This window comes from Lontra canadensis, unplaced genomic scaffold (genome assembly GCF_010015895.1).
Source record: "Lontra canadensis isolate GAN:19392208 unplaced genomic scaffold, GSC_riverotter_1.0 scaffold1, whole genome shotgun sequence".
Classification (NCBI taxonomy): domain Eukaryota; kingdom Metazoa; phylum Chordata; class Mammalia; order Carnivora; family Mustelidae; genus Lontra; species Lontra canadensis.
Window position 1 is genome coordinate 86376988 of NW_022630995.1, and position 25545 is coordinate 86402532.

Below are 25545 nucleotides of genomic sequence, written 5' to 3' on the forward strand. Positions count from 1 at the left end.
ATCTTCTATTTAGTCAGTATTTAGTATGACAGATTCACTATAAGATGACAGAACATTAACTAGTTATAACATTAAGAAACAGCATATTCTCAAAATATGACCTAAATTATCAAAGCTGCTCCAATGAAAGGAAGTTAGGAATTCAGATATATACTCCCAAGCGTAGGAACAAAAGTCAATGGTTAAATTCAATTCAGAATAGATCTAAGAGGAGGACTTAAAAAGAAAAGGTTAAGAGCAAAGAATCAAAAGAAAAGTGATAAGGTATGGTATACTCACTATTAAAGTTTACCTATATTATTTTAAGAGTCTCATAGGCCTTATTATTAAATTCTTTAAATGAAAAATGGCAAGATATAGTAAAGCCCAGCATGAATTTGAGTAATGATTACTTAACCTAAAATCAAGAGACAGTCTGTATTCTTTGACTAAAATTTTTAACTATTTGAATTATGTAAGCTTTTGCATGTTGTATGTTTAACTGAAGTTTGCATTATAATCATTTTTTGTTATATGATCTTACAGAGTTCTTGGAGTCAATTTTTTTTTTTTTAAGATTTTATTTATTTATTTGACCGAGAGAGAGATCACAAGAAGGAAGAGAAAGAGTGGGAAGCAGGCTCCCCGGATTGCAGAGAGCCCGATGCGGGGCTTGATCCCAGGACCCTGAGACTATGACCCGAGCTGAAGGCAGAGGCTTAACCCACTGAACCACCCAGGTGCCCCTTGGAGTCAATTTTTTTGAGGGGTGTGGGGGTAAACCAATTGTAGAAAGGGAAAAAATTATTTTTCTAAAACATTTCATTTGGTGATATTCTTAATGACAGAACTATAGTATCTGGTAACATAATGTATACACATCTCAAAACTCAGTATGTATGGGATTCATCCAATGAATTTTAAGTTTTCTATAAAACTGTAATAAACAGTTTTAAGAAAGTAATAAAAATTGACACACTTACTGTATATTTGGTGTAATCCCTTCAAGCAGCACAATATTAACCCCACCAATATGAGCAGTGGCACAAGTCTCAGTCATCTTTTGATGTAAAACATCTTAAAAGTAAGAAAAAAGAATTATGTGAAATCTGGAAATAAAATAATTGTACTTTGTATTAAAGTTGCATTTTATCCATTATGCATTCATTGATAAAAGATAATTCAGAAGTTTTATTTATAATAAAACTTAAATTATTTCTGAACTACTTAAAATTTTTTATTTCTATGCATCATATATATATATATACATCTTATATGTCAAATTGGAATAATGACAAATATAGTTTAACATGCCATTCATGTATTAAATAGCCTAATAGCATTTTAAATCTCAGAAGTAATACTTGGTATAGAAAACATGGAAAAAAAATTTTTTTTTTAAAACATGGAAAATTTTAAAAAATAGGAAAAGAAACTATATAAAGCAGCATTTCTGATCCATATAAATGGGAAAGTTCACTTTTTGAAGAAAAACTGCCAAGTAGGAATTCTTAGAGACGTGGCATTGGTTTTTTTCAGAAACGTGGAACTACAGCGTTAGAACGTCATCCTACCTTTCATTTTTTCCTTAAGTGTAAAGCTACCATGGATCCTCTTGAGTTCTGATTCCATTGTTAGCCCCCCAATGTCCGCCTCTAGGTGTGTGCGGTTCACCATGCCAATCCCAAACACTATTAGAGTAACATGCTGAGGTTCAGAAGTCACCAAGCTACGTTTCCTCTGTGTCTTTGTCAAACTATTACTGTCTTGTTCATTCTCAAACACAACTTTACATGTCGGCTCTGTAGGGCTCCGAACTCCTTTAAAAGGAAACAAAACATATGGAATGTAAAATCAAACAACACTCCAAACACCATCTTACCTTTCTTCATATTCCAAACCAGCCCTCTTACTCACCAAAATGATTTTTAAAATTTTTCAACATTTTCCCATGATCATACTGATAGTAAAATAATAGATATTTGAAAGCAGGTATGCCTAAATCTTTAAGACCAAACTGTGTATGGAAGGACAGGAAATGGGGTGGCGCATTATCTGACTGCCATTACTATCTTCTCTCCATGGATGACTGGCAATTTTCTTGGCATTTCAATTATCTACTTATAACATTAAGAAAACATGATCAACAACCTGTCTATTTTAGTATTACTGCTATTCTAAAAAGACATTTTTCAAATACAAAGATATCCACTACCTGCTGGTCCAAATGTTTCTGAAGACTTCTCCAATATTCCTGTTGGATCAGAGATAAGTGAATAGAAATTAAGTAATTTATACATATTCTGCCAGCACTCAGCTGAAGGCTCACTTTGTTCTGACACTGTAATTGAATCAGAGTCATCCATATGAATAGTCATATGGTCCACCACATCTTTTGAACCTTTCCTAGACACTTTTGAAGTTCTTCTTTCAGATCTTCCTAATGAATTTTTGTTTCGAGATTCCTTTTTGTTATTTTCATTGTTGGTCCGTTTGTTCTTTGCATTGTTTACTCTATTGCCACCATTCAGACTTCCTCTAGAACTGCGGCTGAAGTCAGACGAGCGAAAATCCCGATGTTTTCTGGTTTTGAAGGTAGGTGTTGGGGAAGCTGATCCAGCTGTATATCTGCTAAGTTTAATGTCAGTCTGAGTTGCTTTGATGTCATCTATCATTGTACTAAATTGATGAATAAGACGAACCAAAGCCATATCTACATGCTGGCTTATTGACTGACAAGAAATAGTAAAGTTACAGTGAAAGGTATTATAATACCGTTTGTTGAGATCATGAAAAGAAAGAGCACTGGTAGAGTTCTGAGGGGTGCACACTGACTTTTCCATTACAACAGCGCTGATGCTAAAGGTTTCCAACATTAATGCTGGCTTGAACTCAAGTGGAGGAAGATTCACATGACCTTGCCTAAAAATGAGGATAAAAGAAAAAAATGTCAAGACTTAATATCCTCTTTCCCAGAGATGCACAATCTTTATTAGTTTGTTAGCAAAGAAACCTCCAAGGTAAAACATGTTACAAAACATTTAAATAATTTTAAACAAGAGATCAAGTAGAATTTGCTTTCTCATGAGGCCAACCTTTTATATTTTGGAAACTAGGCCTTAAAACTTCCCTCTTGATCTTATTCCATAACTGACTAGTTAAAATCAGATTTATGTTAATTATTTCTGTGAAGTAATTAAACATTTTTCCTTGCCAATATGGTAGTACACTCCAATTGTAATGGAATTTAAAGTCAATTATCAGTCAATTAGGTCAATTAAACATCCTCTCCCCATCTGTTAAATATACTGTTTATTTAATCTCACTGCATTTATATAAATTAATTTGCTATTTTTTTTTAAAGATTTTATTTATTGATTTGACAGAGAGAGATCACAAGTAGACAGAGAGGCAGGCAGAGAGAGAGAGAGAGAGAGAGAGAGAGAAGCAAGCTCCCTGCTGAGCAGAGAGCCCGATGCGGGACTCGATCCCAGGACCCTGAGATCATGACCTGAGCCAAAGGCAGCGGCTTAACCCACTGAGCCACCCAGGCGCCCCTTAATTTGCTATTTAAAATGAAACCCTACTAGCTTACTTTGCCAAAATGAAAGTGGGGAGGAATACAACTGGAAAAAATGAAAAATGCACATTAAAAAACTATGAAAATTATTTGGGCAAATCCTCCTGCTTATCTGAAAATTTTCATATAGGAATATTACAGGCAATTTTGATACTTAAAAGCCAAACTGTCACAGATTTCTGTAAACCAGCTGCCAATAACAACAAACTATAGGCCACCAAAATTGAAAAAAAATATTATTTTTTCCTTCTTCTTCCATGTACAATATGAATGTATAGTCATGTAAGTCAAATTTTTCTAACAGAAAAAAGAAACAGAAGCTGCTTTGATGTTCTCAATTTAACTTAAAGATTTTATAGAGAATAATATTAATAAGATTAATAAGAATAATAATAATAAGATTTTATAGAGAATAATAATTCTTTAATGAATATTGTTTTAAGAAAAACCTTACTTTGGAGTATCATTCATGAAAAGGTACAAGCTCATAGTAAGACTACAATCTGTAGTTAAAGAAGGAAAGATTGGATTTTGATAAGTAGAATGGACAGGAGAAAGAAGGCTCAAAAGAAATTAAAATAATCCACAATCACAAAAACAAGAATTGAAAACATAAGGGAAATAAGAAAGTCTCAAAGAGAGGAGATTCAAGTAAAAGGAGGAAAAAACAGTGGTATATAATGAAGCAGTCACTTATGACAAAAGTTGCCAGACAGATAAAGAGCTGGCATGGGCACCATAGAGCCAAAGTTAAAATTAAATTTTAAAAATATTTATTAAGTCCTAGGGGCGCCTGGGTGGCTCAGTATTAGTTTTACTATATTTTTCATTTCCCTACACATTTATAATAAGCAGTAGTAGAATGTTTAATGTTTTAACAAACATTTTTTCCAGGTCACAAAACAAAGGTAATTTTCCCCCACTACTCTTGATAATCATTAAGGTCACTTTGTGGTGCTTCGGATTGCCAGTTATTGTTATGGTGCGACACTACTATGAAAAGCAGTGACTGTCTTATATTTAACAGAAAAGACAAGGTAATTTCCATGTTCCTGTGTCATTAGAAAATCCTCGGAGATCTAGACCTGAAATAAAATTTGAGAAAGCTATATTTTTTATTAATAATTGCCATAAAATGTTTAAACTTACTTTGTCAAATTATTTAAAATTTTAAATAGAATATTTCAAATGGAAAACATATTTCACTTAGTTATATGTGTGATACACGCGCATTTTACTTTTAATTTACCACCCTGCAAAAACCTAAATTGGATGAAACCAAGAATGTCGCAAAAACCTCGTCATAATTGCCACCTATATCCATATTCTACTATTCCTAGCTACATCAGCAAGACCCAAGCAAAGTAAAATTTAATGTTCACAAAAAGATTAATCAAATATTATTATGGGCATAATATCTCCTATTCAAACAGTAAGGAAACTAAAGAACTATCCCTGATAATAATGACGATAAAAGATGGTTCTTAACTTTCACCATGCTACATTTAGCATTCCTGTGTATTTGTTTCTCATGGCCATACTCTCAATATAACTTCTACCCTGTTTCTAACAGAAAATACTGCAAGTTGACTCAGAATGGAAGTTAGGAATAATTTTAAGTAAAATATGTAAAATTACAATGCATAAGATCTTAAAAATTCAGCTACTGCAACAGTAAACAAATTCTGAGGATATATATAACAAATATACTTTAGATATTAAAATTATTCTCATTAGCATTAGAGGAAAATAAAGTTAAAAAAAGATGTTATAACCTGTATACAATATTCTACACAAAAAGAACAATAACACAAGACACCTTCTTGCTCTTTTGCCTTTTCTCTCTTTGGCTGTGTCCGAATCCACAATATCTGCTCTAAGGCAGTCCAAAGTCCCTGAAAATGAAAGGTGTTCTCCAAAGTACATTCGGTAGCAGAGTGGCATTGCATCCTGGGACTGAATCCCTGTATGACTGAGAAGAGGTTTGAAAACAACCTAAAAGACATAACACATTCATTAATTAGCTTAATTTATAATTCATCATTTACTGTGGCTTTTTTCTTACCCTACCTCAATACATATATCATATATCAATATTGTACTGTGATAAAAAAAAGTACTTGTGTAATAAATATAACTCTAATTGTACTTAAAACTTAACAGTATTTTTCAACACCCATTATGTGCAACTCATCCTCAAATTAATCATAAGAACAAAGATTCCTCCCTCCTGCCTGTCTGAAAGGACAAGGAAAATAAAATTGTGAACTAATTTAAATCATTCTATGTCTTGCTTTTAAAAAAGATATGAATAGGGGTGCCTGGGTGGATCAGTGGGTAAAAGCCTCTGCCTCTGGCTCAGGTCATGATCTCAAGGTCCTGGGATCCAGCCCCGCATTGGGCTCTCTACTCAACAGGGAGCCTGCTTCCTCCTCTCCCCCTTCCTGCTTTTCTGCCTACTTGTGATCTGTCTGTCAAATAAATAAATAAAACCTTAAAAAAAAATAAAAAAGGTATGAATATACACTGTGTTTCCATAAAAATATGGTATATTAGAATGGTTTATTACCTTCCTATGTTAATATTAAAAATATTTCATATGTAATATTAGGAACATCTGACCTCTTTTTAAATAGTATCACTTGGTTTTAACAGTCATTTAACATTTATTTTCTGACAAAAAAAAAAAAACCCAAAACCTTCCTTTACATTGTAAGTACCATACAAACTTATGGAAATAGATCACTCTGGTTACACCTCTTATTAACTGATTTTGTAGTCATGAAGAGGTAACCCAAAGAGAAGCAACCGTATGTGTTCAGCAGTTGATCACGATAATCACTTTGCTTATTCTTTGCTGCATAGTTCCTTTTCTTCCTTCTACATTCAAAATATAGGTGCTATCCAGTACTGCCCTTGGACCTCTTATAATCCTTTCACTGTACATCTCCCTTAGTGATCTTTTTCTGGAAGTTAAATGATACTATTAAAATGGATAGGTGCCATTTATGTTTTAAGACCTAAGTCTACATGTTCAATTATCTCTAGGTCATCTCATTTGTTTGTGCTTGGGAAGACAGGCTACTCTTATGAAGGTCAAATGGCCTATAACAGAGAACTCCAACAATTACACACTAGAGTGGAATCTTAGGGAGAAATTCCCTCTCCCAATGTACTTGCTTGGGATATTCTTTCTTGGGTTTTACCCCTTTTATTCTAATGGGAAAAACTTCCCTCTTCAAGGGTCCAAACCATCCTCCATCTTTTCTAATGTTTGTCATTTATTTATCCCCCATTTTGTTAATCCTCCATACCTATCAGAAACTTTGATTTTTTACTTACTTTCTTCTTTTTCTTTTCAATCCCAATTTATCATCTTGAATGACTTCTTTAACCATGGAGATAACTCAACCAACACTTCAGTTCCAAAGTTATGTGAGTTCTTTCCCCCCCCACAATCTTGGCTTAAACGCCATTTTAGCAACTTCCTATCACCTATTTCTCTTACTACATCTGCTTTGAATCAATCTTCTTATACTCCTATACCTGAGCTGCTAGGAACAATGAAAGGAAATTATATATAATTGCTTTCACTGGTACCCTAACACCAACCTAAACTCTTAACAAGGCTCTCAGCACATCTCGCAATCCTTTTAGGGAGTCTATGGTAAGCTCTCTTTCATATTCACGCCAACCTGTACACATATCTAAATCACCTTACAGAGCATTTTACTGAATTATTTAATATTCATGTTTCTAGTAGATTTTAGAATCCTATATATAAAACAATATAATTATCTCTAAAAATATGTGTTGAATGCTAACAACTATAATTAATGTAATCTATAAGCCAAAACAATAAAAGGTTATTTATTTTATTCATTTTTAAATAAAATAAATTATTATTTTATTTTTAATTTTAATTAATTTTTAATTTATTATTTTACTATATTATTTATTTTTAATAAAAAAATGAAGTCCCTAAAAGCTACTCCAATGTACTGGAGAAGTAAATCTCAAGAAAATTTAAAAGTGCCTGACACATTTCTTAACATAAATTACCTTCTACTATAAGAGAAAATTGAAGCTATCAATCTGCAAACTTACCTCTATAACTGTGAACTGTCCTTATTGCCTTCTTAGTTTCTCAGAGGAAAAAAGTAATTTTTTCTGTCTAAAACATCTTTCTCTGTGAGTGACTCTAAATTCCAATACTCTTCATCCTCTCTAAATCCTGCTCTATCAGTTTACCCTTCTTTTCTTTTTTCTGATCGGGGCCTTCCTAATTTCTCCTAAGTATGCAAATATGGTGGAGTCTCCCTCATCCTGAAAAAATAACATATCTTAATACCCATGGTCCCACTCACTCACTTGCCTTGTGATCACTCAGACTAAAATATACAATTCAAAGGATTTTGCTCTCCACTCTTAGATTTAATCAATTGAATAAGACCTCCATATTTTGCCATTTTTACCTTATCAAAGCCACAACCATCTAAGTTAAAAGCTTCATTTACCACTTATGTGAACTATTTCAATAACTTATCTTTTCACCTATAGTGTCTCTACTCCAATCCATTTAACACATTGCTACCCATATAATATTTTTACATATATAGTTCAAGTCACTTGTTTTCCTCTGCTGTAAAATCTTCAGGGCTTCTTAACCGCTCCCACAGTGAAGTCTTAACATAACATTTAACACAGCGTTCTAAAGGACAGGATTAAATTTAGCTTTCTAGTTATGTTATTTAGCCAATCTGTATCTCCATATAACAAAAATGTTACTATATGAGACAACTAATTATATACCACTCTTCTGTTTAATGCATATCTATCTATAGATGCTAAATTTGCTTTTGTAATTAACCCATGTACTTTTAAAAGGCTCCTCCATTTTTGCATGAAGACTTTAGACAGACAAGCACAGAAAAAAGATTTTCACTAGAATTCCAAGGTGGATATGACTGGATGGTTCCAATTGCTAAGAATTACCTAATGAGGAGTTAATATAATTGCAGACAAACAGACTGGCTCACCTGTGCATCAGCAAGCTGCACAGCAGGAAACCCTTGGTTGGCTTCTTCTACACCTGCCACATCATCCTGACTAGTGCTATGCTGAGAATGTGTTCCATCCAAAGTATTCTGGTCACTAGATAAGACGGTGTTGAAATCTGAGGCTGAGGGTATTGTAGGAAGATTGGGTGCAACACCTAACAGAGTAAATGTTCAAGAGTAAAATCTGAATTATGAGGAAATAGAAACAACATAAAAGGGCACAGCAAAGTAAACTTATGAAGCCCGTATTACAGCAGTATTACCAGACCATTTAAACTGAATGAAGGTAAGAAACACACCACTTTTTGGTCATTTTACAGACATGATTTAATAATAAAAATGAATTTAAACTAAAATTTCAGAAAATATCAGTCACCCTCATACATGAAGTCTGTATTAGAGCCAGTCAGTTCAAAATAGAGAATTTTTTGGCCAGAAGATCCTTCAAAAGCATTTGCTCTCTCATCAGTTTTGCACTGAGGAGCAGAGTTACAGACAGCAGCAGGGCAAAATTCACAGATGTCACAGAGTCCTACATATAAATTTCTTCCCAATTATCTTTCCTGAGGCAGAACAAAAATAAAACGGCACCATTTCTTTCCTCTGTATTCCCTTTATCCTCTAACTCCCCCAGGCAAAGGATCTGTGATAAAGATGAAATGTTCTTTTCTGGTTTTCTCAAAATTTAAACTTCAGTAGTGAGACTAGGGCTAGAACAGTTCTGGGAGCTGGCAGAAACACTGTCCTTCTACCTTCTTCAACTAAGAGCCAATGATAAGAATTAGAATGCAGTCATAATTAGGATCAGTTCCAGATTCAAGAGTGATCCACATACCAGCAAAACAAAGGACTGAGTGAGAAGTCACTTATAAACACATTTCATAATATCACATTTTCTATCTAGTGATGCAAATAGCTATCACATGGGCTAATTTCAGCTGCCTTCAGTACCTAGGATCAAAGTCTACTACACACATTCTTTAAAAAATTTTTCTTTAAAGAATATATGTATCTAAAAAAAAAAAAAGACTATATTTATCTAATAAATTTGGAAAAATACCCCCAAAAAGAAAAAACAGAAAATGAAGGCTGGTACCACTTATGTTTCTGCAGCTAGCCATTAACATTTCTTGGTGAATTCCCTGCCAGTGTCCTTGCTGTTTATATGCATTATTTTAAATTAATAAACTGTCCTCACTGCCTCCTCAAAGGCAAAATCTTATTTTATTACTCTTAGTACACCTTCAGGCTTAATTATTTAAGTAACTATAAGAGTAAAAGAATGTTAGTTATTATATCTCAGTGGAATCTGTATAAACTAAAATATTTTCTGTATTATAGGCACATTATGCCATATTCTTCACATTTTTTCATTAATCTCCTTTTGGTATTTTGAAAATTAAGTCAGCCACATTAACTGGACATTTTAAACTCTTTAAATTACATACGATCTCACATTTGACATATCTGTCTTTCCACAAGGACACCAAGTGACTGCTTACAATTCTCTCATTCAGTATTACCAAAGGCATTTCATAAATGGGCAAATTTCAACTAACCAGTATTAAACATTTGAGATGTTTAGACCATTCTGTGAAAAATAGAATTTTGTTAAAATTAACATATGTCCCTTAGACAGTTAAGCAAAATAACATGATAACTCAATACCTGATGGAAGACTATTGTGTGCGGATTTTGTAACAGGAGATTCTTGTACCACACTTCCACGATTACCCACAGCATTTGACATCCAATTATAGAAACTCACAGATGATGGCTCAGATAGCAAGGGATGTTCAGATAACATATCAGTGGCCATTGTATTTCCTGAAAATAAAATGTTATTGAGTATAATATTACTTACGTAATAAGCAGAAAATGTGATTTATGTAATTATTTTTTAAAAGTCAGACTAAATTGTTGTTTGCAGATGTTTTCAAACTCAGTGCATGATGTTTGTATTTGGATATTGAGGCACCAATAAATAACTTATTTTTAATATAACAAGAAGAAATTCATTGTTGGATGGTCTACACATCATACCATACCATGACTACGTTGATAGTAATAGCCAATGCTACAATTTAGAAATGCAAACTGAGAGTATGAAGACACCAACAAGTTACAAAGAGAGCAGTTTCCCAAAATACTTTTTCAAAGATGAGGTATAAAATACAGATTAGGTATGCAACCAAAGTATAAAGCAAAATAAACTTACGTTCTGTTTTTTGTTTTTTAATTCTCACATAGAAGTAAACTTGTAATTGTCAAAACCAAAGATGTACCTGTTCTCGTTAGGGAGCTGCTTTTTACAGCTGCACTACTTCTTTGAGGAGTCCCTTCTAGGAGATTGTGCAAGCTTGGGAAGCTTCCAGTCAGGTAGCTGAGTAGGCTCTCCTTCCTTGGACTCTCCTTCACTGGCATCCCAGTACGGCCAACATGCACAGGAGAATCTGTGGCAGTGTCCCCACTGGTATAGCTCAAAGAATGATATGGGTGAATACCCTACAACAGGAACAACATAGGTCTCTTTCTTATGCTTATAAAAATGACTGCTAATAAGTACCACAACTAGTACTGTCATTACTGCTAGTTACTATTCACATTAATGCCAAAACAGATTGTGCCTACTAGGATTGTGGTGAATCTCAAATATACATAAAAGTGTTTTGAAACTTTATAGTACAATACAAAGAATAGCCTTTATTATCATTCACTTATTTTAACAATGAATTATTAATTCCCTTTGAAATCTGAAGAGTGTGTCTGGTGGCAAGATATCAATCCCAAAATTCTTAATACTATACTACCCTTGTTGGTACCATGATAATGAAAATCTGTAAGAGATTCTTTGTAGAGTTCTTTTTCTTTCTTTTTTTTTTTAATATTTCATTTATTTATTTGACAGACAGAGATCACAAGTAGGCAGAGAGGCAGGCAGAGAGAGAGGGAGGAGCAGGCTCCCTGCTGAGCAGAAAGCCCAATGTGGGGCTCGATCCCAGGACCCTGGGATCATGACCTGAGCCAAAGGCAGAGCCTTTAACCCACGGAGACACCCAGGCACCCCTCTCTGTACAGTTCTAATATGCCAAAAACCATTTCCAGCAATTCTCTGAGGAAAATTTAAAAATTGCAGAATTGCCCATCTCTATCTGTTCTGACACATCTAAGGTTAGAATTTCAGATCAGTTTAAAATCATACAAGAAAAGACTATACAGACAAAGATCCTGAAAAGAAGAGATCTGAAACAAAGAGTTGTAATTCAATTTTTTGGAGGACCTCTATAATTCATAAACAAAGGAATGTTTGTGGGCTAGGAAAAACCATCAAACGGGAAAAAAAATTCTGAGACTGATTAAGAAGTTGAGAATTTAAAAGTATCCTGGCTTCGAACCACAATATAGAAATAGAATAAGCCTAATAATTCAAACTTTTAAAAAGTGTATATTAAACTATCGCTGAACGTGTTAATTAAAAGAGCAATACCTTAAACAGAATAAAAACTTTAAAAGCACAATCTAATAAATTGTATCCCCTGAGCTCCAGTCTACTAGATTCCTTCCCCTAGAAGTACTCTTGTTTCTTATCTATTCTCTTTAAATAATTTATAACTATATAAGCAATGTACATATTTATCCTTGTTTAAGACACAGATATATATTGTCCTATATTTTGTTTTTACTTTAATCTAGGCATTTTGGTGACCATTCCATATCCACTTAGAGATCAACTTCATCTTTCTGAGGTCTTCATGGTATGCATCTCTGTGTCAGGGGACACTAGTTTACTGGCCCTCAAATAGTCATTTATATTGGTACCATTATTTTCTTATTATAAACAGTGTTGTAAAGAACATTATTGCACATGTGTCTGGGCATTTATGAGCATTCATTTCTTTAGATGAATTCCTGGGCATGAACATACTGGGTGAAAGAATATTACATTTTAAATTTTGATACAAATTGCCAAATTGGTCTTCGAAGAATTAGTGACAATTTATACTCCCACCAGTACTGTAGAAGAGTGTCTGCTTTCCCTTATCTTCACCAACATACACCATTCAAATGTGTTAGTGTTTTCAATCTGGTCGGTGGAAATGGAAATCTCACATTTTAACTTACATTTCTTTAATTTTAAGAGGATACATGTTCATATTTGTTTATTTCTTTTTTTTTTTTTTTAAGATTTTATTCATTTGCCAGAGAGAGAGAGAGAGAGAGTAAGCGAGTACACACAAGCAGGCAGAGAGGCAGGCAGAGAGGCAGGCAGAGGCAGTGAGAGAAGCAGGTTCCCTGCTGAGCAAGGAGCCCGATTCGGGACTCGTTCCTAGGACCCTGGGATCATGACCTGAGCTGAAGGCAGCGGCTTAACCCACTGAGCCACCCAGTTGTCCCATATTTGTGTATTTCTCTGTGAACTCCTCATTAACTAATTTTCTATTTGTGTTAGTGATTAGAAAAAAGATCTTTATATATGAGGAAATTAGCCCTTTGTTGTATCTTTGTATTTTCTTTATAATTATTTTTTCTGTGTAGAAATTTTATATTTTAATATGGCAAAACTGTTAAGTCATTTACCTTATGGGTTCTGAGCATTAATGTAAGTCTATACTGAAACCTTCAAAGAAAGTTAAAATATTGTCTGTCATTTTCATTGCTCAGAAAAGGAAACTAACAAAACATAAATAACCCATGACAACAACAAATAACTCACATGCTTATTATGTGCCAGGTATTGTTTAAGCATTTTTCATGTATTAACAGTTATTTCTTGGCATCTATATTCTAGAAAAAGTTACTATCGTAATCTCCATCTTACAGATAGGGAAACTGACACACAGTATAGTTAAAAATTTGTTCAGTCAAAGAATAAGTGTCAGAGGCAGAATTGAAACCAAGGCTGTCTGGCTCCCAAGGTGGTAGTTAACCACCTTGCTATATACATGTCTTACCAAGCACTGGATAAGTTTCTTAAAACAGCATAATTAAAGTCATAAAATAATTCAATTCAAACTGTTATGTTGCTAATCATGTTCAACTATAAAAATATTTATTATTACTCAATTATTAAATTCTTGAATATAAAATATTCAATATAAAATACTATTTGAATATTTAAATTTAAATACCTAATATTTGAATTTGAGATATCAGAAATTTAGGTCTTCCCTGGAAGTCTACTTTAACCACAAACAATAATAATGTACCTTTATTTTTAATGCAGAGTCACTATGGGTATGAGTCTTAGAAAGTTTCCTCATTATCTCAGCTCCAGTTACAGGTCCAGAGCCACCAGGTGGAGGACGGTTGGCTGTTCCTTCTAATAGCATTGTGTGTTCACTGACTGTGGCTGAAACAGTAAAAAAGAATAAGTGGGCTATAGATTATCATTTTCTTGAAATATTAATACGAGTGTTCCTGGTGGTAAATTACACTCAACTTTACATATTCCTTGAGTAAACAAATTAAATTAATTAAATTTCCTTGAAATTATTTGTGGAATCTACTACATATTTTTTTTAAATTTTATTTTTTTTATTTTCAGCATAACAGTATTCATTGTTTTTGCACCACACCCAGTGCTCCATGCAATCCGTGCCCTCTCTAATACCCACCACCTGGTTCCCCCAACCTCCCACCCCCGCTCCTTCAAAACCCTCAGATTGTTTTTCAGAGTCCATAGTCTCTCATGGTTCACCTCCCCTTACAATTTCCCCCAACTCCCTTCTCCTAACTCCCCTTGTCCTCCATGCTATTTGTTATGCTCCACAAATAAGTGAAACCATATGATAACTGACTCTCTCTGCTTGACTTACTTCACTCAGCATAATCTCTTCCAGTCCCGTCCATGTTGCTACAAAAGTTGGGTATTCATTCAACCTTTCTGATGGAGGCATAATACTCCATAGTGTATATGGACCACATCTTCCTTATCCATTCGTCCGTTGAAGGGCATCTTGGTTCTTTCCACAGTTTGGCGACCGTGGCCATTGCTGCTATAAACATTGGGGTACAGATGGCCCTTCTTTTTACTACATCTGTATCTTTGGGGTAAATACCCAGTAGTCAATTGCAGGGTCATAGGGAAGCTCTATTTTTAATTTCTTGAGGAATCTCCACACTGTTCTCCAAAGTGGCTGCACCAACTTGCATTCCCACCAACAGTGTAAGAGGGTTCCCCTTTCTCCACATCCCCTCCAACACATGTTGTTTCTTATCATGCTAATTTTGGCCATTCTAACTGGTGTAAGGTGATATCTCAATGTGGTTTTGATTTGAATCTCCCTGATGGCTAGTGATGATGAACATTTTTTCATGTGTCTGATAGCCATTTGTATGTCTTCACTGGAGAAGTGTCTGTTCGTATCTTCTGCCCATTTTTTGATATGATTATCTGTTTTGTGTGTGTTGAGTTCGAGGAGTTCTTTATAGATCCTGGATATCAACCTTTTGTCTGTACTGTCATTTGCAAATATCTTCTCCCATTCTGTGGGTTGCCTCTTTGTTTTCTTGACTGTTTCCTTTACTGTGCAGAAGCTTTTGATTTTGATGAAGTCCCAAAAGTTTATTTTTGCTTTTGTTTCCTTTGCCTTTGGAGACACATCTTGAAAGAAGTTGGCTGTGGCTGATATTGAAGAGATTACTGCCTATGTTCTCCTCTAGGATTCTGATGGATTCCTGTCTCACGTTGAGGTCTTTTATCCATTTCGAGTTTATCTTTGTGTACGGTGTAAGAGAATGGTCAAGTTTCATTCTTCTACCTATAGCTGTCCAGTTTTCCCAGCCACCATTTATTGAAGAGACTGTCTTTTTTCCACTGTATATTTTTTCCTGTTTTGTCGAAGATTATTTGACCATAGAGTTGAGGGTCCATATGCTATATTATTTTTTGTCTTTCTTTTACTCCCCAACCTCAATCTTCTCATTCAGTTTCAAGAAAGAAACAAATAGCTTGTATTTAGTCCCTCCACACCTCAGACTAAGGGTTTAGAGAGAAAAAACCAACTAAGCTAAAAGTATAGAAATTTCAGATTAACCCAGGAATGTGCAGATGGCTAATTAGAAGGGAGCCAACATGAGATTTGGTATTATGACACTGAGATCAGGACCTGAGCTAAAATCAAGAGTCAGATGCTTAACCAAATGAGCTACCCAGGCACCCTTCCTCATAGCATATTCACTTTAAGCTGCTTTTTTTTTTTTTTATTAAAAAGACAATAAAAAAAGCTGGATAATGTATTATATATCAGTGTTCTGAGGCCTCTAGTTTTAAGGCTACTGTCTTTTTTCATGGTACTTTCAACTTTTCTAAAATATCATAATTCAATATTATTGAATATTACATGCTGTGATAACAAAAATTTACTTCTGAAAAAGCATTAAAGTGTGCACATATATTTCTGAAATGCACATCTACCATCTGTGTTCTGGCATACTTATGATGCTGACAGAATTATAGGCTGAATGCATGACTCTAAACACTACATAAATGCAGAATCAACCAGGCACCAGGTAAAATTCAAAGACTTCTTTAAGTGGTGTAGGAAAGATGATGAACAAATATAAATATGAATTTTATTTTTTTTTAAATGTGAATTTTAAAAGGAAGTTAACATGCTTCACTCAAATATTCTAGCTATGCAAAAATGTCTGTTATTGTATGGGATAGATTAAAGAAATCTATCGTATTTCATGAAATTAAATGTAAAAACCAAAAATCAGTATAAAGATTCCAACATTATTATCATTCCTTTGGACTAATATAAATCATACTTGTATACTTAAGCCATAACATTTTCAAATTTGGGACACAAACGATCAAAATTATCACAAACATATGTTACTAAGGTATAATATTTGACTAAAACATTTATAAATTACCTGCATCAAATTCAAATTCTGCTCCATCAGCACTGGTATCACTTTGAAGACCACCTCCATTGTCTAGCCCAAGTCCGTCTTCATGTTCGTGGTCCACAGCTGATTGAGGTTTCAGTGGCTGAGCTGGTCTGTGTAAGCTAACTCCTTTAAAGGCTGGTGTCACCACAATAAACTTCATCCACTGTCTTGCCAGTGCAACTAAACCTTTCTTTAAAGTTACCAAAGCAGGAAGTCCATCACTCTGTAACAACAATGATGAAATAATGTTACCACTTAAGTGCTTTGCATACATTTATTCATTTAAATTTCATAACCCCCATTTAGAGATGAAGAAACTAGAATTTATATGTTATAATTTGTCCACAAAAGAGAGTATTTCAAACTGACAATAGAACTCAATTTCTAAACACAACAGTGCGTCTTTCTGTCATAAACAATGCCGTACCAGGTGACTAAGAGGCTAAACATGGGGTACAAAATTGGAATTCTCCTTAAAAAGTACTAAATCCACTTTACCTTTATGGTTCTAGTGAGGAAATCAAATGTATTTCGAGCTATCCAGGATATTCATTAAACAAAGAGGAAATGAAATTACTCCCTTCAAAGATTAGGTAACCACCACTATTTTAACATTAGAAGAAATAAATTACTATGGTTAAATGCTGGACACAGATGGATTTTTAACTGTTTTGAAAGTTAAATATATTATCAGTAACAATTACATAATTTAAAATATACTTTATCCCACATGGTAATGATTATAAGAAAGAAAATTTGGTTATTTTTCCAACTGGCACCTTAGTCTAAGAGTAAAATATCCAAATCCCCTCCAACCCCTTTCTTATAATTCCCTGTGTTAAGAGAAATGGCTCTAATTGAAGAGAGCCATTTATTGAACAACAGAAATCACCTCATTTACTTTCTGAGGAACATCAGATCTCTTTGCCTGTCCTTTCATTCTTAGACTCAAGTAATGAAAGCCATATTGTGTATTTTCCTCTTACATTAAAAGCTTAATCTCGGCAGAGCATCCACCCTGGGAAATACCTGCCATTTTGTCTGTTTCAAGGTCTCTCTGCCGATGACTAGACAGGCAAGTTAGCCTTGCACTGTGGACCTCCAGTCTTCATCTCACAGGGTAGGAGTAAAAACCACTATAGTAGTCTCAGGTCTAAGTACCTTTTTCAAATCTACCATTTACTAGAGATTCTCTCAGTGGAGGTTATCAGAAGTTTGACTGGCTATTACATATTGATCCTAATTTGGCTAAACCTTTTGTGCATTTTCTATTGACCAAAAGGTTGGCGAGATGAGAGATCTCAAGTTCTAAACCCCTAATGATGAGGTGTTACCTTCTATAGTGCTTTTCTAGAGGCAGACATATATTGTATTCATTTTGTGTTATTAAATACTCTCCCCATAACCATTAACTAGCCCTTCTTTTATTAAACATTTCTGTGAAATTTCATGCTGGTCATTCTTGTTTGAAATTCTTTATACCTCTGGCTTCTAAGACATTTTTTCCTGATTCTCCTACCTCTTCCTTTCCCTCCTCAGCATTCTTTGTAGCTCTCTCCACCTTTCTTTCATGTCTCCCCCACCCCTTTAATTTTGGTGTACTTCAGATATCCTTTCTTGACCAGCTTCTCCCTCAACATACTATCATTTCTAGAAGGCTCATCCATAACCACAGCTTCCAACACCTTCATGTTGGCACTTCCCAGATCATTCATCTCAGCCCACTGCTGTCTGTAAGCCCGTATGTTTAACCATATTTCTCCTTTGGACTTCCCAGCTGCATCTCAAACTGTGGGCCAATGAATGGCTCCTCAAAAGGACAGAGGCTTCTTCGTCTTCTTTTTTTTTTTTAAAGATTTATTTATTTATGTTAGAGGGAGAGAGACAAACTGGGAGCATGAGCAGTGAGAGGAACAGAGAGGGTGGATGAAAAAATCCCAAGCAGACTCTGCATGGAGCCCAACACAGGGCTTGATCTCACAACCCTGAGATCTTGACCTGAGCCAAAACTAAGAGTAGGATGCTAAGTGACTCTGCCACTCAGGCACCCCAAGAATAGAGGCTTCTTTAAAGCTAACATATGGTTTCAGTAACTCACCATTGTAGCATCATCAATGATGGAGTAATTTGCCTGGTGCAGGTAGTGATGTAGTATATTGCACAGTAAACATGAAGGATTTTCTTGGAGAAAACGGGCAACTTTTGTAAGTCTGTTGTATTTACTTCTTAAGGGAAAATGTACACTTTTATTCTGAAACAAAGCAAAAACAATAGATACAGAGTGATGTATCAAAGACACTGCAAATAGAAGATATCCAGTAATCAAGAACTTGCAGGTCTGTTGTTTTCCAACAATGATGAATAATTAGAGATCATATTCTATAATAAACTGTATCGGATACCTTGTACTGTTGATAGACATACCTCTAATGCTTCTGTCATTATGCATCCCATAACAGCACAAATTCTCAAGGTGCCCTCAGTTTCTAATTTGTTTAAGGATGATTTGAGTTGATCAATGGGAACAAGCCATGCACCAACAGCTGGAGTTGCAGTGCTTAAAAGATTCAGTTGCCTTTGAAAATTAAAAAAAAAAAAAATTTATAAAAGCTGTCAAGACTGGTATTTCAATCTTCCATACTTACTATACTTAGTGGCCATTTTACTTAGGCAAAATTACTTTTCATTTTGGCTATCAGATAAATCATAAACATGTAAGTAGAAAATGTGAAGAAAAGATAATAGAAAAGAAGGAAACATATTAAAACCTATTAGACGTGACAGTAAGAAGTTCATGATGGTGTGACATATAATAGTAAAACTAAAGCCCTATGAAAGAAAAAGGGTCAAACAAGATAAGAATAATGTCTACAGAAAGCATAAGGTAAGAAAGATGGTAAGAAGGTGGCAACCCAAATGCTATATAGATTAGAAAAATAACTTAAAAATAACTGAAACAGAATTGAAGGTTATTTAAAATGAAAAAAAAAATCAAGGAATAGTACTACATGTTTAAAACTTTTTACCTAGAAAATGCATGTGTAGGAGATCTCACATTGGTGGGAGCTGCAAAACTAAACCAAATTTCCTTGATGGTCAACTTCATGCTACATGAATCTGGAGGTGGAGGCATCAGAGGTAGATCTTTTTTCAAATCATCAGATTCAACTCCTTCATCCTACATAAAATCAAAAACCAGAAACTTCTAATGTATAGCTGCTTAAAACCACTAGTGCCAAAGTAAATGTTTAAAGCACAAAATCTTCCCATTGAATCAAGGTCTACAGGTGACACCTTTATATAAAACAGGTAAAATAAACCTTGCTCAGCCTAACCCTGATTCTGAGAAATACCTATAGATCCTTGAAGCTCTACTGAGCAAAGACTGAAAAACCACTGCACTGCAGTAAGCCGTAAGTCACAGATCCTAAAACCTAATGCTTCTCTTGATCACTTCATTCAATTACATTTGTTTAGTGATGTTTAAGTATTTTTTTTTCCAGATGAAAAAAGTGAGAGAAAGAGGTTTTGTGACTTGTCAAAATTCATACAACTATTAAGGAGAATGAATGATAGAATCAATGTCTTCTACTTCCTACTACAATCTGTTTTCCATTCCATTTTAACAACATATTTCAAGTTTCTAAAAACAAATTCCACAAATATACTAGTATAGTCCATGTTCAAATAAATAATACTCTATAATAAAATAGACTTATTTATCTTGTATGCAGCAATCTGAATCAGTGTTAAGAAGTAGTAATTTTTTAAAATGTATAATCACCACTCTTTGGAATGCAGGGAAGTAAGCATAATATTAAAGAAATAAACAAAAAAGTCTACCACCTGTTATGTCTCTTCATAGTTCTCTAATTCACTTTTAATTATTACTGGTCAAGATAAAAGACTGGCATTTCCTCATGGGACAATTAAAGAATGAAGAATATCCACAAAACAGCTCTGAATCCTAAAACAATGTGAACTATAGGCAATAGTTCACAAAACAATGTGAATTGTAGGCAATTGTTATTTTAAAGTTAGCAGATGCTAAATATAAGTCCACATTCCTTATCTGCAGCTCTAAATCTCATAACATTCTGAGAAATCTAAATATTTTTGTGTAAATGTGGCATCAAAACCTGATCTGAATTTGGTAAGAGGCTATTTATCCCACTTGGAGTTTTTATGAATGTTGTGCTGCAATAGTATTTAAATATTTCAAGATGGAGTGCTATCTCAGATTCCACTAGGAGTTTATGTAACATATAAAACACATACCATATTACCTTTCTGTTAAAGGAAAAAAAATCTGAATTCTCAAATACATCTGTCCTGTGGGTTTCAGATAAGGTTGTGAGCTAGGCACTAAGGTTTATAAAAGATAAAGAAGACCGTTTTCAGGAACTGAAAATTTTAAAAAGGGAAGGCAGCTTATAGATAATAAGTAACTAATTATAATGGTATGTAAAGCAAAGCAATAATAAAGTTGGATAAGTTGGATTTAGGTTGACTGAATTTTTGGTACCTATGGCATGTGTAAATGAAGATAGCTAACCAATGGGAAAGAGTTAGCATCATCAAATTACGGAACAGGACTAGAAAATGAAGTAAATCAGGGAGTGGACATACAGAATTCAAAAAAAAAAAAAAAAAGGTAGCCAAGAACAACATGGGAAGAATACCCACACTGAAGGACAAAGAACTGAATGAGGACATGGACCAAGAAAAGTCAGAGAACCCAAAGAAAGCAATGTTACAAAATTTAGGGATATTCAGCAAAGAGAGGAGGATCACAGAAATCAAGGAAGACAGCTGAGCTTCTGTCAAGTATTTCAGTGGGATAGAAGGAGAAGGAAACAACAACTGGATTCTTCCCAGCTCTTTTATCCAGTGAGTAACTATTGTATTTTTAAATTTCCTTAATTAAAGTGCTAATCCCTGACCACCACTCAAATACATCCAAAGACCTCACAAGAAAACTGTGATTAGACTCCTAACTATGGGGTGCCTGGGTGGCTCAGTGGGTTAAAGCCTCTGCTTTCGGCTCTGGTCATGATCCCAGGGTCCTGGGATTGAGCCCTGCATTGGGCTCTCTGCTCGGCAGGGAGCCTTCCTCCTCCCCTTTCTCTCCTTGCCTCTCTGCCTACTTGTGATCTCTGTCTGTCAAATAAATTAAAAAAAAAAAAAAAAAAACTTAAAAAAGACTCCTAAATTATGCATCAAATCAAAATCAATATTTCAAAAACTAAACTACCAGAAACCTGGGTTTAAGAGGTGATTATGCCAATGAATGGTGGATATCCATAACATTTCTTAATTAAAAGGTGTTTTTTTTTCCCTCTTCAATTGGTCTAATTTCCAAATGATCAGAAGTGTATGTACATATATGTTTAAAAACAACATTTACCAAGTTCTTACTAGGTACTAGACACTGAGTTAAGCCTTTCATATGTATTATCTCCTTCAATCTTCACAAGTCTAGGTCAGTATCCTTACAATGCTATTATAGACAAAGAAACTTCAAAGAGGAAAAAATCTGCACCCATCAGTTAGTGGTACAACTCTTTTGTAATCTAGAATTTTGAATATTTTTATTATTTCTATTATTAATCATCATGACATTCTACCATATTAAATATAATAAATGAGTTATATATAAGGTATTCTTCAGGACTCTAGCTAAAATGGGTGGATACTAAAAATATTTAGAATATTTATTCTATAATATATAATGAATAATTATATTCTATAATATATAATATATAATATATAATATTATAATATATAATATAATATAATATCTATAAAATATTACTAAATATTTTTAGTATTTAGAACTTACATGAAATACTACCAGTGACAAAACTAAGTATTTACATGAATTCTGCTAAAATCCTTGAAACAACATCAAAGCAATGCCTACTTTTCTGAAATTCTATTAATTCATTAATTCAACAAATATTATTAAGTGCCCAATATGAGCAAGGCATTAAACAAGGTACTATGATAGATAAAAATATATCTATGGTACAGTACCTATGCTTCGGAAACTATGTTCTAGTAGTATAATCACCAAAATACATTGACTACAATTTGAGCAAAATTCCAAATACTGAAAGAAGCATATAATCCAGAAATTAACTTTGAAATGAGTATATAGTTTTGTTATTTTTTTCAAAGCACTATTATTATTAAAAATTCACCAACTTGTTCATCTGAAACAGAATTTCCATTTAAGTCTGAAGAAGGGCTTATTCGATCACAAGGAAGATTATCATCAGAGACATCGGTATTATAGCCACTGCCAGTTGGAGAATCAGAAGAATTATTGGATGTCAGCACTCCACCTCTTTCTGTGACACTAGCTTTACCCATAATTCCAAAAGTATTATATAAAACAGCACCAGACTGTCTTCCACCTGTAAGAGAGAAGGAATGTATTCATTAAAAACAGTGGGTAGGGGCACCTCGGTGGTTCAGTTGTTAAGAGTCTGCCTTCAGCTCAGGTCATGATCCCAGGGTCCTGGGATCTAGCTTCTCATAAGGCTCCCTGCTCAGTAGGAAGCCTGATTCTTCCTCTACCACTCCCCTCTGCTTTTGTTCCCTCTCTAGTTGTGTCTCTGTCAAATAAATAAATTAAATCTTTAAAAAACAAAATAAAACAAAAAAACAGTGGGTATCTCAATGTTGTACTCTACAGTACCCATAAAGATAAAAAAATAAAAATAAAAATTCACAGGGGTGCCTGGGTGGTTCAGTCGGTTAAGTTTCTGCCTTCAGCTCAGGTCATAATCCTGGGGTTCTAGGATTGAGTCCCGAGTCGGGCTCCCTACTCAGTGGGGAGTCTGCTTCCCCCCTCCCTCTGCCTCTCCCCACTGCTTGTGCTCTCTAATAAACAAATAAGTAAAATCTTTTAAAAAATTTTTTAAAAATTAAAAATTCATAAAGATCTTTTTTTTCTCACCAAAACTTTGCCCTTATCTATAAAGGTCATGTAAGGCTGGATTATCAGGTAAAGAACTGTAGGCATACTTGATTACTATTATATATATGACTAAACCTAAAAGTTTATATATAACTTATAACTCAGACTTCCTTTATATATTACTCAATAATGCAGAAAAAAACTGTATATAACTGTAAGTTATATAACTGTAAGTCAGTCTGTCACTGAATAAAGGATTTACAGTATTTTCATCCTTCCAAACTCTCCTAATAAAAAAATCCAGTTTCCAAAGATGCAAACTGTCAAAAGCTGGGTGGCTCTATATTTTACTCAAAATTTTTTTTTCTGAACCACAGATATTTTTGTTCAGGCAGTAATGTTTTGTATGTCTACATGCTCTGTAGATTTGAATCACACACTGAAGGGAAAGGCTCACTTACAGAATTGGGATGGGACACCCATCCTGGTAAATAATCCCAGGTCCCAACTTTATGCTTAAATATGCAGATTTGGGTTATTCAAAGTCACAATTGTTCAAAACATTTTAGCAATGTGGGACCAATTTGTCCCTCACTTAAGCAGAAATGGAAAAAAAAATGCTTACCTTTTATGGTTAAATTTTCAAGTCCACATTCAAACATTATCCAACCCCATTTTTCTTGGCTGGGACCTATTCGAGTTACATCTGGAACAGCCTGCTGATCAGTTTCATCCACAAAAGTAAACTCATCCAACTCTTCAAGAGTAAATAAAACTTTGGATTTCTCAAAAGGAATAGCAGTGATGGCACAGGTACCAATATCTATTACCAAAAGAGAGCAAAATGAGCATCTTTAAAGACAGGTTTGCATTGTTTTAAAAAAAAACATTTAGACACCGTCTTTGGGGTGATCCATGGTGGACGTTTTGAGGGTAGCTGACCCATAGCCTGCGCATCCCATACTGCCTCCTGTGGAAGCCTGAGCTGGTCATGTAGCTTTCTCCCTTTGTCTCATAACTATGTCCACCAACGAGAATGCTAATTCACCAGCTGCCCACCTTACCAGATTCAAGAACAAGGGGAAAGACAGTACAGAAATGAGGTGGCATCGAATATGGAGCTGAGGAAAGCTAAGAACAATGACCAGATGCTGAAAAGAAGAAATGTAAGCTTGTTTCCCGATGATGCTACCTCCCCACTGTAGGAGAACCACAACAACCAGGGCACTGTAAATTGGTCTGTTGATGACATTGTCAAAGGCATAAACAGCAACAATTTGGAAAGCCAGCTCCAGGCTACTCAAGCTGCTAGGAAACTACTTTCTAGGGAAAAACAGCCCCCCATAGACAACATAATCCGGGATGGTCTGATTCCAAAATTTGTGTCCTTCTTGGGCAGAACTGACTATAGTCTCATTCAGTTTGAATCTGCTTGAGACCCCGAGGAGATTAAAAAAAAAAAAATTGGGGACAGTGTCTGTCTTAAAAATGTATCTTAATACTGTCAAAAAGAAAGATAAATGAACTAATCAACTTCTGAAATAATGTCTAATGTCCTACAATTTAAAAAGCACCAGAATCACACTGAAATAAAAGGGAGTAAAGAAGATTCCATATTTAAGAAATAATTGCTCAGAGGCAGAATGAATTCATTTCTGAAAGATTATAGGGTACTCTAAAAATCTAAAGTAAAAAAAGCTCCTGAATAATTCAGCTTCATGGTAAATTATTTTTAAGTACTTTCTCATCATCTTACAAAATAAAAAATCATTCTAATTAATTACCCAGCTACAAAAAAAATTAGAAAATAGGGAAATTATAGCTTTTACTAAAGGACTGCTTTATGCTAAAACATTTTATGTAATTATAATTCATAAAAGACATTGCCATAATTCCACCACTTACAATATGTGATATGGAAACTAACATCCTGCATGTCTGGCAAAGCCTTGTGTTTCATTTACTTTTTTTCATTTCTTTCTCTGATTACTGCTAATAAATACAGAAAAGCAAAAAAAAAAAAAAAAAAGATGAAAAAAATGTAAATTTAGCGCCCAGAGATAACTTGTTTACAATCAAATTAAATTTCCTTCTAGCTTTTT

The 25545-nt window shown here is 34.3% G+C and overlaps 1 protein-coding gene across 9 annotated transcripts in view; it reads right to left on the bottom strand.

The window, feature by feature from the left end:
• The window catches only part of KIAA1109 (KIAA1109 ortholog), a 196427-nt gene that overhangs the window by 71063 nt on the left and 99819 nt on the right, over positions 1 to 25545 (bottom strand). For all 9 annotated transcript variants that reach the window (XM_032858342.1, XM_032858352.1, XM_032858359.1 and 6 more), the window contains exons 37-50: positions 24069 to 24266; positions 22726 to 22937; positions 19545 to 19696; positions 18943 to 19093; positions 18617 to 18769; positions 16501 to 16741; positions 13827 to 13969; positions 10905 to 11124; positions 10288 to 10446; positions 8599 to 8774; positions 5379 to 5554; positions 2195 to 2901; positions 1554 to 1799; positions 963 to 1056 (exon numbers count right to left, since the gene is read on the bottom strand). In XM_032858342.1, coding sequence (XP_032714233.1) covers positions 963 to 1056; positions 1554 to 1799; positions 2195 to 2901; positions 5379 to 5554; positions 8599 to 8774; positions 10288 to 10446; positions 10905 to 11124; positions 13827 to 13969; positions 16501 to 16741; positions 18617 to 18769; positions 18943 to 19093; positions 19545 to 19696; positions 22726 to 22937; positions 24069 to 24266 — 3028 coding nt within the window. The remainder of the gene's footprint in view (positions 1 to 962; positions 1057 to 1553; positions 1800 to 2194; positions 2902 to 5378; positions 5555 to 8598; positions 8775 to 10287; positions 10447 to 10904; positions 11125 to 13826; positions 13970 to 16500; positions 16742 to 18616; positions 18770 to 18942; positions 19094 to 19544; positions 19697 to 22725; positions 22938 to 24068; positions 24267 to 25545) is intronic.